A 16,336-nucleotide genomic window follows, 5' to 3' on the forward strand; every position below is an offset into this window, starting at 1 on the left:
AGAAATGATTCTGAGTAATGAACTAGGACAGAATTTCCTGAACACTAAGAAAACAAATGTGTGTCTGTCAAAAAGGAGGCTCTCTTCCCCGCACCCTTTGTCTATTGAATAAAAGAGGCTTTGGGTCTCAGACACCTATCACAGTCAAATTCTGCCCCAGAAGACATTGTTTGTACATTCACTCATATTCCGTGAAAGGAGCACACGTCTTGTTAGAGTTTGGCACTCATCATAGTTCAGGCAAAATTACCTCAACTCACTAGAAATAGGAATAACCCCTTGCAGTGACACAGGCAAGGGCTGACTGGCTGGGGGCAGCTCTGTGGCAAGGCCCTGGGGCTCCTGGGGGACAGCAAGCTGGGCAGGAGCCAGCAGCTGCCCTGGCAGCAACCGAGGCCAGCAGCCTCCAGGGCTTTACGAGCAGGAGAGCAGCCAGGAGACGGGGGGAAGCGGGTATCCCCCTCTGCTCAGCGCTCATTAGACTGCTTCCAGAATAACCGCATCCAGGGTGGGCCTCCCAGTACAAGACGGACACTGATAAACTCGACTGTGGACAGTGGAGGCTACCAAGATGGTCGGGGGCTGGAGCACTTGTTGTGTGAGGAGAAGCTGAGAGAGCTGGGATGAGAGACAGGGCATGGGCGGAAACGAGGTTCAGACTGGATATAAGGAAGTACTTTTTCCCCAAGAAGAGAGACAGGCAGTAGAACAAGTTGCCCAGGAAGCTTGTGAAGTCTCCATCCTTGGAGGTTTTCAAGACCAGACTGGACTTCACAGCTGACCCAGCTTTGGGCAGGAGGTTGGACCTCCGGAGGTCCCTTCCAACCTGGATTACCCTACAATCCTATAAGCCTAAAGCCGGAGTGCAAAATTAGTTGAAGGAATCAGATAGATTTGTCAAGGAAGATGCTTTCTTCCTGACTATAACTGCAAATTAAGACTGTTGTACAAAGTACTACTCACAGGGCATGACATAAGATGAATATGATGTGCTAGGTATTCAAAGTTACTGACCTTTGCAAGTCCAAGATTTTATTCCTGGACATACAGACTGTACAAACACTGAGATTTTTTGTACCTTAGCACTGAAATGAGCAGGCAGCTGAAAGCACGATGCAGCAGGACTACACACAGTCAGAGTCTGAAAGCTGAAAGGAACCCGTTTACTATTTCTTAAACAGTTTTTGAGATTACCAAAAGGAGGTAATTTCATCACATTATATTAAACAGGGAATACATTTTTCTGTCATTTCATAGAATGATGTGTCATTTTTCTTCCCAATGTTGATTTTTTATTTTTACTCCATAATTTCTCTAGGCTGTTGCCCTCCCTTACTATTTCACGATTTACATTTAATTCCTATTTTTACATTTTGTCTTCCCACAAGTTCCTTGAATATACTCTTGTCTCTTTACTAAGCTTAAATATTTTTATTCGTGGCTTTGCTTGGCTTACAGAATAATATTAGAGTTACATTAGCTACACTTACAAAATCCATTTCACATCTTTTTGCCATTTGCCATTTCCCCAGTCAGCAAATAAAGCTATATTCTTAAGGGCAAACATGTACTTCTAACTTAAATGAATAAAATCTGTAAGTGTACTGAAGTGCAAAACAATACAAACAGTTAACGAAGAAGTACAGCAACAAATAATCAGTATAAATGAACCCAAAATGATCAACTGGTGATCTCTGTACAAATAGCATCTGGCAGAGCAACGCTTCCCTCGGGAGACCCAAGACATTTTACATTGATATTGAACACTCTTTTCAGAGAGAACGACCACAGATTTATTTGATAGGTATATCTGGCTTGGCATTATATTAGCAAAATTTAATCTTCAGTACCCCTCATGATCACCCTTCCCCTGAAAGATGGTCTCATTTCAGTATGGTTAGGTTATAAAGCATGTCTCGCTAAATTGTCTCAAACCTTCTTCATCTCTCCCCCCACGCCAATTTCCCGCAAAACTTGCTCTGCATCCGCTCGTCTCTGCTAGCCCTTTGTCCCGACGAGGCTTCATACCCGTGATTCCGGGCTGAAATCCTAGACTACTAAACGCATTTTAGAGTATTCAGTATTTGCACTGGTGAAAGTGAGAATAAACTGTTTCACATCTGTTACAATACCCAGGACGTTTCCTCGTCTGTGTAGGTGGTAGGAGAACTACAGTGCACGTGGGGTGCAGCATGTACAGCAATGATACCGTTACGGACTGAGAAAACAGGCACCGCCGGGGAAGCCATTCTTTCAGCCTTGAGTAGGAAAAGACAAAACCTGTACTGCACAACTAATAATTTTACTACTAATTAAACTACTAAATTTAAACACTATTTCTCAAAAAAGTTAACCATTGCTATCCCGCTACATCACATAGCTCATTTTTGTCATACCAACCTCTACCACAGCACATGTGTGAGAAGTGCAGCACCAGGTACTACCACAATGAGAAACACAACCAAGTTACACGACTTCACTCAACTTCACATTGAGCAAAGAGGGCAATTTAGGTTGACTGCCCCAGCAGTATCTTTTACCAGCTTCTGGAGACCACTACCAGCATCTGTGAAAAAGATTTCCCAAGAATTATCCTAGATTGTGTTCTGCAGTCATGCATTAAAAACAAACAAGAACACCCCCAAAAGCCCAAACCCCAACGACATACAAAACAAAACAATTTTTTGGTCCCCAGTTTCTCGCCAAGGTTTCAGAGTATACTTGTTTGGCTTGGTATCTTTGAAAGGCTCAACGGTTCCCTCCTTAGAGCTGCCGTCAGACAAGCTTACAAAGCTGCTGCTCTTTCTCAGACTGACTGGCACCAGTCAGCAAGAGCCTCTGAACGTGCGACAGGCATATCCCGAGCAGCAGACACAGAGGCATCCGCGCTACTCGTAGATTGGAGGGTTTAAGTACCCGTAGGTGGTGCACTGCGAGAAAACAGTAACCACCAACAGGGTTGTACTATTAACTTCCAGAGAAATATTAATGCAAATAAACAAATAAATAAAGAAGGCCTGGAGACAGAAGGGGAAAAATGGGGGGGGGGGGGGTCGGGAGGGGGACGGACCTGAGAATGGGGAATCCAAGGAAGGATTTTTGTATTATCACCTGGCCAAGACTCTCCCTTCTTTGCAACAGGTGAAAATGGAATCTCTTTGAACTCTGTCTTCACAGAGCTTCATCTCATTGCCTTTGAGGTGTGTGCTCCGGTGGACATGTGGACATGTCCCTTCCCTGACAAATGCAGTGACGAGCAAGCAAACAGATGACTGCTCTTGGAAGATACAGGTACATGCCAGCATCCCAACAGATGCAGATCCATGCACATGGCTGTTGCTTTCCTGCTTTTGATTATTGCCCCTTAGCTGACACTTATTTTCAGAGCAAATTTAAGAACAGAACCTTCTCTAATGAAGAACTAATCTTGCAAGATGCAGATCCCTCAGTCTGCATTGATTTCGAGTGAAATCTGCTTGCCAGTCACTGCTATCAGATGCCCTCTGCCTCTCAGAGGTTCCAGCTTTGCATGATTTTCCCTTTTTTCAGTCCTGGTTTCCAAAATATCTAGCATATTTGATTTCAGTGAAGTCTGGATAAGACAAATGAGTGGTTATCTGACCCTACAAGTAAAAACAACAAACACAACAAGAAATCAAATGAAATGTGGGTTTGCCATTTGTCAAAAACAAATCAAAGAGAGAGAAAATAAATGAAGTGATGCATAAAGCAACCACTTGTGTGAACTGTATTCACGAATCCTTTCTCATAGCGAGAAATTTACCAAGATCTTTGTTCTGTGCACCACTATTTGGGGGCTGTAAATTTCAATATATAGGGGAATAAAAGAAGAAATTTTATTTGCTTAATTAACTGCCACAGCCTTTGGCAAATCGGTTCTTCAAATAATGAGATTCATTTCACATAGCACAGAAGGGAATGCAATATTTTAAGTTTATGCAGAAAACTGAAGCTTATTTTAAACCTCATGTGTCTTTAAGACCAAATAACGCTGAAGAATAGTGTATACACTGTGTAGGAAAAATACTAGCACTCAAAGATGTAATGCAAGTGTGCTGTTTGCCTAATTTCTTTATCTTCCTAAGCCTTAGCTCTTTCACATGATAGTAGTAGATAAAATAGCACCAACACCCTCAAAGCTATCAGTGTGAGCCTCAACATACCATTTTCAAGAGGAGCAACTTTAAACTCACTGAAGCTTTTAGCTTCCACAGAAAATAATAGCTCTATTGTTTTCGAAGGAAAGTGTAAGTAGTCAAAATTACCACTTTTTAACATACTGACATTTTGATGGCCAGATGTTCTTCTAAGCTCAAAGCTAGACTGGCAGAAGTCACAGCAGTTTAGAGGCTTGCATAAAGTATGGTATCTTATTTTAGGCAGGCATCTTTAGTGAAAAAGACAGGGAGACTTTCTTTTTCCTTTCCTTCTTTCTTCTTTTTTGTATTTTTCCCCTCAAGTCTGGCAGGAGTCTAAAGAACTAAAAACTAATTTAACATGACAAATGCTTTCATCACTCCCCTCACTTCTGAAGTGAGCACTCTGACAAAGACAGTAACTGCGGTTTATGCTTTTCTTTTGACACATTATAAATTACTTTCCTATAACTGGGTTTTAGGACCAGTCCGGTATCTTCAGGATGTCCTAATTTGAATGGCTGGTTCTGCATTCTTCAAGTGTCACCCCAGGATAAAGGAAACAACTCCTGGGCTTTGGGAAATGACGTGTGTCGCAGACAGCATTGTAGTACAATTTTATTTACATACTGCGTGCTGAAATTTGCCAAGATGTTGTGAAATATTACCAAGTTATGCCATAAATTTAATTTACATCAGTCCTACTGAAGAAACAGAGAAGTGATAATCCTGGGTTAGCTAAACAGGTGACATTTTGTGTATAATCTAAGTTAACTGAAGTGAATTTCTTATATTCTCTGCCATTAAAATATACCATATTCAGCCACAGAAACATGTTAAAATGTTCTTTTTTATGGAAATGATCTCAAAGATTTTTGCCTCTGTCTTTTCCTTTAACAAAAAGAAAAATATTGCTTGTCTTGCTTTATTTTCAACTTGGTGAAAATGATGTGTGTAGGAGTTTCTGCAGAAACTCCTCCAGGGAAATGGAGTTTAGGTATAGAACTGTATGTCCAAGGTAGTAAACTGTATGCACAGAAAACTAAGCCTATATTGCACATACACAGAGAGGCTGCCATACAGATCAGCGTAGGTCAGGGCAAGGCAGACCACAGGAATTTGTCCCAGATATCAGTCAGGATAAGTTTCAGAGGAAGATTTGAGAAAATTCAGAGTAGATAAAGATGGTCCTGACAGGCCTCCAGAGGGACAGTCTATAAAACTTGCCACAGTTAGGTGGCATTTTATGATCTAAAGTATGAATCTGCATGTATCTTACAGAAGAAAAGAAAAAAAGTTTCTTTGTAACAAGATATATTGTCACTATTTTCACAAATGTTTAACTTCTTTTTTAATCTCAGTAATATCTTTAAATAACATCAATTATGCAGTGTGGCAAAAAGTTCCAAAGGTTATTTATGCACTGCATAGTTATTTTTTACAGCTTTAAAGGTACTGTCATTTCATTTCATTCATTCTTATTCCTGTAGTATCATAAAGTCAATAGAAATGCCTAAGTCATTTTCTTTTTAATATTTATTCTCATCTTTACCTCTGTTGTGACATTTTTCTTTCTTTTTAAATCTCTCCTATTTAGAAATTTTTTCATGCCACCCATAATCTTTGTCAGCCCTCTGAAAGCTACGTATATAAACCTGTACATAGCATATTTTCAATGAAGTGTTTCGATTCCCACATCTCTTTTATAATAGGACAATTCATTTTGAACCTCTAAAGTCTATGAGAACTTTGAAGTAGTCCTTCAATATAATTTACTTCATACTTGCCAGCATTGCATTTTTCATTTAGTCCTACAATAGCCTTCGCTGGCTTTGCGAAGATCTTCACAGATCATGGAGCACTGACAAACCTAATAGCAAACCATTTGCCACCAATTTTGATGATTTTTTCTGTAACTATTACTTTTAACATATGTTACCCCGGTAACAACCTCTGCAATGGTGGAGAGCAAGAAATTGTTCTGTGTGGACTTGCATGGCAGAAAAACATGATCAGCACCTTAAAAAATGCTCCCATTCTTGAAGTACTGACAGTAAAGCATGTCAGGAGGAATCACTGCAATAGGGAGCACTGCGCTTCATCCCGCATATCTCGGGGGAATTAAAACAACATCTTTCTTCATCCTAAGATTTCCAGCTCCCGTGCTTAGATTAACAGCTCTCACTTTCCCACTGCCTCAACGATTAGGACTGAATTGGGATTTTGGCCTGCTCTGGACATTACTCGAGCGGTCTGTTTCGGAAGCGGGCAGGTGCTTCTCCTGCCGGCAGGCCGACGCCCGCAGGCTGCCCGCTGGGAGCCGGTGGCCTGGGCGGCTGCCGCGGCTCCTGCGCTGCAGAGGGGCGCCTCGCTCCCTGCGGCACGGCACGGCACGGCACGGCACGGCACGGCACGGCACGGCACGCTCGGGGCCTCCCTGCCGGCCAGGCTCGCAAGGCGCTTTGCAGCGAGGAGGTGATTAGCACCTTCAGTGCTGTAAGCACCCAGCACCTGAAGTGTCGTAGCACGGGAGGAGAGCAGAGTCCCAGCGATGGGGTGGCGGGGTTAGTTTATGGCTAATGCCCGTCTGCTGCCCTGCGTCCTGTGGAACGACGCGTACGGGTTTCTGCTGAGAGTGAGGGACTCGAGTTGAGGAGCGGCCTGACTGAAGCACATCCCTTTCACCTTCCTGCTCTTCCGACGTGCCTAGGGCAATGCAACTTTTTAGTTTTCTTTCTTTTCTATTTCCGTCCCTTTAAGTTATGATCATAGTGGATCCATCAAACCTATTCATAGGATTAACTGTATCTATTTGCTGGCTTTGACAGCTACTTTTCAAAGTACTTATTCTTTACCCTGTATGGCGTGAAGCTTGTCAGGTCTCATTAGTTAATCCTTGAACCAACATTTGCTTTCTAAAACCTGCTTTCTCCTGTTCACTAGCCAGCTCCCATGTGCTCATCATTCTGTAGTCAGCAAAGACAACCTCCCAAACTTCTGTCAAAACTGCTCTCCTAGGTCATCACTTGAAGTCATAGCTCATTTGTCAATTATTAAAGGACAACGCATTGCCTTATAGTACATCTTGCCATAAACAGTAAGAAAGGAAAAGTGCTGTGAAACTGTATAAAACATGTATAATCATGCTGCAAAGCTTTGCTTTAGCTTAGAGTAACGTAAATACCACAGAAAAATATATTTCATAATCCATCATTTCAAAGTTATGTACATGATTAAAATATTCACTCACAATGTATAGCTTCCCATGTGCATGAGCACTCAGAGGGAGCTATTGTACATTAACTGTCAAGTTCGATACATCATGTGCTTTCCAATCTTTTTATTTATCTGTCGAACTATGCCTGTTGTTAGTCTGAGGATTTCTACAGCAGAAATGTAGGTCGGTTATCTTTGTAATACTTAGTATGCCGGCATGCAGGGTTCTGGACTGCACTGGCCTAAAGACACCGCAAGCAATAAAGCAGCTAGTCAGCTCTCTCTTACTCCTGTTATATATTAATCATATATGGAAGCTTGTTAATGCAAAGAATGAGGTTTCCTTAGAAGGCAGTGTCTATCCTGTAGAGTCACATTTTATGGTACCAAAAAAAAAAAAAAAAAAAATCATTCTCTTCAAATGGAGAGATGCAACCCTATCTGGACCTCGGGCTTGCAACACATCCATCTCTGCACAATCAGTCCCACCCTGTCCACACAAAGTCCTCACAAAGTCTTTGCTCATAAATTTGAATCCCTGACATCAATCCTCAAAAGAACTGGCAGTGGTAGCTTTCCTGTGACGCAAATGCTAATCCAGCCTGTGCTGTTTTACTTTTCTTTCTTTCTTTCTTTTTTTTTTTTTTTTAATAATTCCAAGAAGGTTTTGCAGAATATTCCTCTCCCCCAGCCTGCCAGCTTGCCAGCTACCAGACTGGATGAAGTGGCAGATATCACCTAAGCAGATTCTTAATAGGCAGAAAATTCAGTGCATCTTCTCAGGGCTTTCTAGCCCTATGTATGAACCTTGCTGACTACAGTAGTAACATATGAACATCAGCACAAGTAGTTTCAGAGATGAACTAAAAACCAAACATAACATGTCTGGCAAGTATTAACACAAGATACGGACAAGCTACCATAATGCTGCAATTTACTCAGGAAAGCTAGAGAGGTTGTGCAGACTGTCATTATCATCTATGTGTTGTTGAGGGCTCTGTAAAAGGTACAAAATGCACAGCTAATTGGTGCAGACACTTAGAAAAATTTCCAGAACCCCAGACAATGAAGGGGATATATCAGGGGAAAAAAAACAGAAACAAATGAAACTAGGAAAGACAAAAACATAGCAGCATGTTAAAAAAATTCTCAAAAGACCACAAAAGGAATTAGAACATGGTCATTATTAATGATATTAAGTATAATGTGGTCATTATTAATATATTGATTATAGGAAATAAGTGCAAAATTTAATTTTCTTTCTATATTTGTGCAGAACATGGAAATGTGCACACAAAATGGGATAGCTGCTATTCAGATTTAATACGAATAGCAATTTAGGCATGCCAACAGATATCTACTTGTTAATCAGAATGAATTTATTTTTCTCTAAAGGCAAAAAGCTATAGTAATAGCTGAATTCAGATCCAAGTAACTTCCACTCTACGTATTAGTCCACTACCTACCACATTTTTTCAAATATTTTTAAAACATACGGAGGTACATCATAATCATCATTATATCAACCTCTATTTCGATGAAGTAAGTGTGAGATATGCATATCTGACACCTAAAATTAACACTATACACTGAAGAATCTGAATCATTCTCTTGCTCCCACTTCCACTATGCCATTGAGCAGGACTTGAAAATTTTTTCTCTTCAACCAGTATAAGAAATAATAATTATTTTTTTGCACACTAAGAACACAAAGGTGTGGAAAAAAACCTAAACCATCCTTTTACCAGCTGAGTCTTGATTTGCTGACATAGCCTAAACAAAATCAATGTGATTAGGCAGAGAAAACAGCCTTACCTATGAAATAAGCTAGGAGAATGGCAAGCAGGACTGCAGCAGCAATTGCAGATAAAGCAGCACATTTCCAGCTACAATACTTGGAGGGCTTTTTCAGCTTGAACGCATTCCTGGAGAAAGTATTTCTAGGTAACAGTCTGGGAGGTGGAGTGTAAACTGTTCCTGAGGTCAATGGGTAACCAGGGGAAGAACTACTGAAGAGCGGAGTAGTTCCAGAAGATGTCTTGAACAAGAAATGCCTGTAAAACAAAAAAAAAGAAACATAGCTGAAAATGGGAAGTCCTGTGAGAATAGGAGAGAGGTGAGAATATATTCTATTCCTGTTCCTCCCCAGCTGCTGTAATGTCTTAAACTCAACAAAAAGAGTTTTGTATGAAGAAATAAGGAGCTGAAAACTCTCAAAATCCTTTTGCCACCAAAGCTTAACACTGTCACTAAACCAGTAAGGTACATATATTTAAAAAAAAAAAAAAAAAAAGTTTTACTTTTCTCAGGATATCCTTTCAAACCTTTCTGTAATTTGATACAACTTGATCAGATATTAGTTAAAACACCAGTATGACCAATTAAGTGTCTTTCCACACCTGTTGAGATGGCACCTGTAAGAAGTGGGAGCAGCCCAGTAACAGAGCTCTGATTCAGAAGTGATGCAACTATTCAGAAGTGCCTATTTGCCTTTACTTGATTAGGACAAAGCAACTAATTACAATACAAAATACCTGCACGTTTATTAGTTTAATAGAACTCTTAACCTTACTAGAAAGCATCTTTTCTGAGCCTCCAGGTTTAGATGATTTCCCTGTGGGATCTATTCAACAAATACTCTAAGATCAAAAAATCTGCTAGTCTCATTAATACCCCTGGCAAAAGCTGCCAGGAAAAAAACATGCTGAGAAGCACTTCAGTACTGTAGGAGAGAGATTTTTGCCAGAATTAGAATTAACCACTTAAAAAAAAATGATATTGAGGTTTGGTTTGACCAACTAAAGCAATCATCAAAAGCACAGGACTCAGCAGAAAAAGAGGACTGCCCAGACATTTTTGAGGAAAAAAATAAGGGAGAACACATAATATCCAACAAATTCTCATAACATGTTGCCAACATTTGGATATAGAAAATGGAGAAAGCAAACTAGAAGACTGGCTCCTCTAGATTAACTCCTTGCAGTCAGGAAGAACCAATTACAAGCATGTTCCTAGTAAATCATGAAAAGAGAAGCACAGAGTAAAGGCAGCTGTCTTCAAGAAGGCAGGCTTTAATACTCTGGATCAACAAGACTCAATCAACATCAATACATCAATAGTTGAAGCATGGATGGTTCACTGTCAAATAGAAAGAATGATGCAACACAGTACAGCACTGAGCAATATTTTCATTAATTACTTGGTCAATGGAATAGGAAGACAGTTAATAAATCTGTATATGAAATCAACTTGAGAAAGGAATACCTGGGAGCAATTCTGCAGAAATGCTAATAATGGTATTAAAATAGAACACACGTCTCAAAAGATAGTGCGAAGTAGGGGAATAATCAGCTGCACAGATACCAGAAGGAAAAAAACAGCTAGGCATCATTTCTGAAAAAAAACATATGGAGGTTGCAGCAGATACCAAACTGAACACAGGTAAAAACTGTCATACTGTGAAAAAGAAAAAGGCAAAGGGGAAGGGGGAAGGAAGGAGAAAAAGAGAAGAGGGGGAAGGAGGAAAAGGGGAAAAATGGAGAAATGTCCTCCGTGTCCATTTTGGATGGGACTAACAGTAGTGGACCTAAGTTTCAGCAAGCAACGTTTCATTCAGAAAAAACTAGAAAAAAATCTTGAACTGTATAGATACTTAAGTATCAGAGAATCTGAATATTGTGCACTCTCTAATACTGGAGATGTTAAGAAGTAGGTATGGGAATGTTTTGGACAAAGCTGCTGTTGCTCTGAGACGAAAGACCTTTCAAGATCCATTCCAGACTCTAACACTTCTTCGTTCTGAGAAATAACAAGTGCTCCCTGGAATCAATGAGATCGAAGATACTCAGTAATCTGTAAAATCAAAATTACAGTCTAAAAAAAAAAGTCTTATTTTAGATGTAAAAATGTTAAATGTTTTTCTTCAGACCATCAGAATCAAGTAGGTTGCTCTCAAATCACCTGTTAGGAGTTTAAAATCAATTTTAGCCACTGTTATTACAACAATGCTTTGAAAATTTGCAATTGAAATGCATTTCCTAAGTCTGTTTTCTACCGCATCATCAGGCATGTGCATACTTCTAAGCATACAGCTTACTGTATACTCACAATACAGAACACTGGAATCAATTTTAGACAGTATGAGAGCATTTGTTTTGAAATAAAACCCAGAGTATAATAGATTGCCTGGGCTTTGCAGTCAGTCAGTAAAAGGAAGGCTGGCTAGGTTTCCCCGTTCTATGATTAAACATTCACATTTGAAGACAGTCTCTGAAAATCTGCTTTTTTATGCAGTCATTAACCAACTCCATTAACAAACAATAAGAATCACTTATTTTGACACTGCAACAATTCAATTAAACCAGCTATTGGGGAAGAGACGGGGGTATCAGGCTAGTTGCGTTACGCTAGATCTATTGACATTTCTGTTCCTGTTGTCTGATTAACATCTGATTAACACTTGTTAGCACACCCAGTTTTAGCCCTTGCTGCTTGCTGTCTAGTGCCGAGGCTAGCACCTAGGGACTGAAGTGACCTGGAGCACAAGGCAGGCTGGAAGGACAGGAGGAGGAGAGCGAGCTGGTAAGGTAGGTGTGATGCAGAGCGGTCTAATGCAGGCTCATTTCTCACGTGCGTGCTAGGTCTGCGTCTGCCTCAGCCCCGGCCCTGCTTCTCCCCATAAACCCTCGTGGCATTGGCAGCCTTTCAGGCTGGGGCTTAAGGGCCTACAACAAACCGCTCTTATGGCTCTTTTTCTCGCTCAAAAGCAGGTTTTATAGAATGAAACTGAAAATTGCAGTCCTTAGCACTGTCTTTGTCTGAAATGTTAAGGTTTTTAACCCACAAATTTTATGCCCTCTTTAGCTGAGAAGGCAGCTACAGTACCAATAAAAGTTTTAATATAAAGCGTTGTTAAAGTAAACTCAGATATATAACGGAACTCTGTTCCCATTAAAATCGAATTAATGAGTATCTCGAAATGTTTCAATAGAACATGCCAATCATACCCTGTTTCATGTGGAAGAAGAAGAAGAAGAAAAATAAGACTTCCACTGTGATTCACTGTGAGATCTGTGAAGTATATAAAGGAAACCAAAATACTTACACATGCAAACATGACCTCTCATATATTGCTAACACCGCTTACAACTTCACAGAAGCAAAAAAGGCTGACTGAAATGACACACGGAATTGTGTCATTCCCAAGGCAAAAGAGAGAAAAAATGTTGTTGGAAAAACTCTGAATTTTGTCACACGTGCAAGTCCTACCCGTGTATTTTGAAAGCTGAAAGCTTCCTGACTCTGCAGGAGGACTTCTGACACAATGGCAACCATCAGAAGACACTGTGCCATGTCAAATACAGTAATTAGGTCTTCAGAAGTTACAGAAAATTATTTAACTAAAGATATGTTAAATACTCACCAAACCATTTTGGAAACCTGGCATTCTGTTCAGAAATTGGAGACCAGATTAGCAGAAGTACCCTAAATTATAGTAGAGGATACTAGTAAGACTGAGAACATAATGGGCAACCATTGTAACCTCCAGAGTTTTAAGTCCAGATTCAGCTTCAAATGGAAATAAATTGACTTGTCTCAACTCTATCCCTAAAACCAATGATCTATAGCTATATTTCTATGTGGGATTTGACATGCTCTGCCACAACCGATTGTCTGTGGACCCAAGCTGCACAGGGAGAACACAAGCATTTATCTACATTAATTACAGTCTCACAGCGGTAAGACTGGGAGATATTGCACACTGACTGCTTATTAAAAGAAACGACCTGATTTATACCCATGCACTTAACTTCAAATAGATTCCATATTAGAATTAAATAAATTATTTGATATGTTACCTATTCACCTATCAAGCACTATAAAGAAAAACGCATTCTGCATCTCATAATTAGATTTAGATTGGGACTAAATACTTAGATTTAGACTGATTTGAGATTTGTGTATTTAGATTAGGACTAAATTTACATTTTGTAAAACATGGGAGTAAAGTTACTAAGTCTTAGCCTCAGTCTCTCTAATATTTTGTGCATCGTGAAGACATTCTTATACTGGAAAACAATGAAGTATGACTGTTGGTATACAATGATCAAGTGTCCGCAAAAGCTATGGAAATATTTTGCATGCTGCTCCCAGAAAAAAAGGTAATATTGTAACTCCCGTATGCAATGCTCTCTTTTACTGCTCTGCAGCTTCACGGGCTGTAAAGGGCAGTAATCTCCTTCGGTTAAAACAGCGTCTGCAGTCGACATGCAGGATCGCAAACAGCAGCGCTTCATCACGTACGTCCCTGGTGCCAGGAGAAAGGTGTCATCTGTGAAAGCAGAGCTTGCACGGGGACATTTGTCCACAGCTCCGCGGACTAACGGTAAACACAACAAGACGTATTTTGTTTGGTTTTTTTTCATTAATTCAGAGCTCTATATAGCAATTATTTTTCCTACAGACCAATAGGACCTCTGGTGTTCAGGGAATAGTGATCTGACAGAGACTGTACTAACTTCCATATTCTTTGAGAGAACATATATATTTTTTCTCCTTTCTGGCCAGATTGTCATGGCAGCACGCTGCAAGAATCAGTTGAGGGAGAAAAAAAAAATCATTTTTGTGATGAAAAACTGTAATAGAAAGGAACACCAAGATACCTTCTAGAAGAAATTGTTTCCTTCCTTCCTCATACTATCCTAAATGTATTCTTTATAAAAAATGAAACAGAGAGAACTGTAATGCTTAAATTTTAGTAGTAAACAGAAAAAATAGACACTAAGACAGTAGTTATCAGCTCAATTTATTGGTGCTAGCTCTTACAAATGATCTTTAATCTGTGGTAAAATTATATCTGTCTATAATTTTAGGTGACATTTATTCATAGAGGAGAAAACATAATGTTGGCTCTCACTGGCTCTCACTGAAAAAATACCCTCTGTTGTCCTCCAAGTCCTTCTCCAAAAGGGTGGCTGTGATTCATTTTATGTCAACACAAGCCTCAAAATGGCTGCCAAATTCAGACAGTGAAATTTCATGTCAGTTCTCTAATTTTCACACAAAAAGAAAACAAGATTAAAGAGAACTATGAACTATTCTTATGCCTTTTATGCTGAGAATGAACTCTGAGTAGCTGATTGATGCAGGACTTGGTTACCTGCTTAAGTGTCTCTCAGTCTTTCCCCAAGTGGGATTTAATATCCTATTCTTGCTGCCAGGTTCTGGCAGAACATGCAGGATTATGAGCCAACTTTACCCAGCTGAGGGCTTCTTCTGATGTGGGAGTATACTGGTCTCTTGGTCTCTGTGGCATGCAGCAGGGTGTAGTATTTTTGGAGGCTGATCACAGAAAACTCTAAATCTGCGTTTGTAAGTATGACAAGTCCTCGATAACAGAAGTGCATTAATGATCAATAGAGGAAAAAAAGCAATGTAGGAGGAAGAAAGATTGGTTAATCTCACTCCAAACTTGCCAGCGGCAGCCACTTTTTATGGTAAGCCTCTTTAGAGAAATACCTTTTATATTTAGATAAAGGTTTTATTGCGATTGGTTGAGTTAATTTATTTAACTTAACTGATCAGTAATTTTACATAAATAGTCATGACGCACTGTGAATTATGCATTTATTAATACAGTTATTAATTATCTAAAGGAATGTCTTTGTCTATTTGTCCACATAATAAACTGAAAGAAAATTCAAGCTCGCATTTCCCAAGGAACAAGTTTGTTTTCGGATATAATACCTTATATCCCAAGCAACTGAACTAATGGCAGAAGAGCAAGTCCAAACTTGCTGATGTACATGAGAGCTGGCTTTGCCCTACAACATGCCTCATACTTTTGAGACAAATAAAGTGAACTGCTATAAATGTAAAATAGCTTCTATTTTTCAAAATCGTTGCCACACGTACGATGTGAAGCCTTCCCCGTAAGCACCGCACTAGCTTGTCACTGCCACCTTGAAACCCTGAACAAAGACACAGCTGGACACACAGAAGCGCAGTAATTGAAAGCTGCCTGACAGCAAGGTAGTACGTTGTACTAAGAGGCAGGTGCCAGCATTTTGGCACCCTGATCTGTCATATTATTAAACAAAAATGAAGAAACAACATTCACAAAGCTGCAATTGAAAACAGAGTAGATAAAAAACAAAAAAAAGAAAGAAAAGAAAAGAAAGCATAGGTATCGTTCCCCAGCTGCATTAGCTCTGCACCCTCCCGAGTGGATCCCTTCGTACAAGGCAACCTGCACTTGGTCTGGAAGGTGCTAAGCGAGATACTGCTGGACAAGCGTTGGTAGCCCTCTCTGTCCCTAATCTCTGCGGTAAGCTGCCACCTTCCACCACCCCCGGCCAGACAGCGTAACCGCGGCCCAGCTGCTGAGAGCTGCTGAGTTGTGACAAAGAGCCATGAGAAAGTCTACGGACAGATGGAATAAAAATATGGAAAGAGGAAGGACTGTTGAGCTGGGGATCATTAGTCACTCAAGAATCCCCAGGGGAGAACACCAACATGGAAAGGCATAAAATCTGAAAGGGAAAAACCAGCGAGGCTAGTAAGGATGCACGGTCGAATCGTCAGTGTGACAGAGCCGGTGGCACGTTGCAACTCAGCAACACCATGGGCCCTGGGCCTGGAGCGACCTTCCAGGTGCCTCACACTCCGAGTGGTGAACACACTATCCCTTAGCTCATCAGCTTAAATCCTAGCTAGCTTTCACAGGTGTTAACCAATAAATAATTGCTTTATACTTTAAAGTTATGCCTATCCCTCTTCCAGGGTCTCTTTGAGCCCAACTAAAGAGCCTTGGACAATCTGACCCATAAGTGGGCGTTAACAGTTTTTCCTAATTTGTGTCAGATGAATCTGCACTTAAGCCAAGCTGACACGTTGTTGCACAATAAAGCTATTAAAAACAGCATAATTGTTTATTCTCCAGGTATGCAACAGGGAGCACTGCT

At 40.2% G+C, this 16,336-nt stretch overlaps 1 protein-coding gene across 2 annotated transcripts in view; it reads right to left on the minus strand.

Moving 5' to 3' along the window:
- The window catches only part of TENM2 (teneurin transmembrane protein 2), a 1,579,923-nt gene that overhangs the window by 160,493 nt on the left and 1,403,094 nt on the right, over positions 1–16,336 (minus strand). For both annotated transcript variants that reach the window (XM_064520849.1, XM_064520848.1), the window contains one exon: positions 9,189–9,427. In XM_064520849.1, the coding sequence (XP_064376919.1) occupies positions 9,189–9,427 (239 nt within the window). The remainder of the gene's footprint in view (positions 1–9,188; positions 9,428–16,336) is intronic.

The sequence above is a fragment of the Dromaius novaehollandiae genome, chromosome 15, assembly GCF_036370855.1.
Source record: "Dromaius novaehollandiae isolate bDroNov1 chromosome 15, bDroNov1.hap1, whole genome shotgun sequence".
NCBI lineage: Eukaryota > Metazoa > Chordata > Aves > Casuariiformes > Dromaiidae > Dromaius > Dromaius novaehollandiae.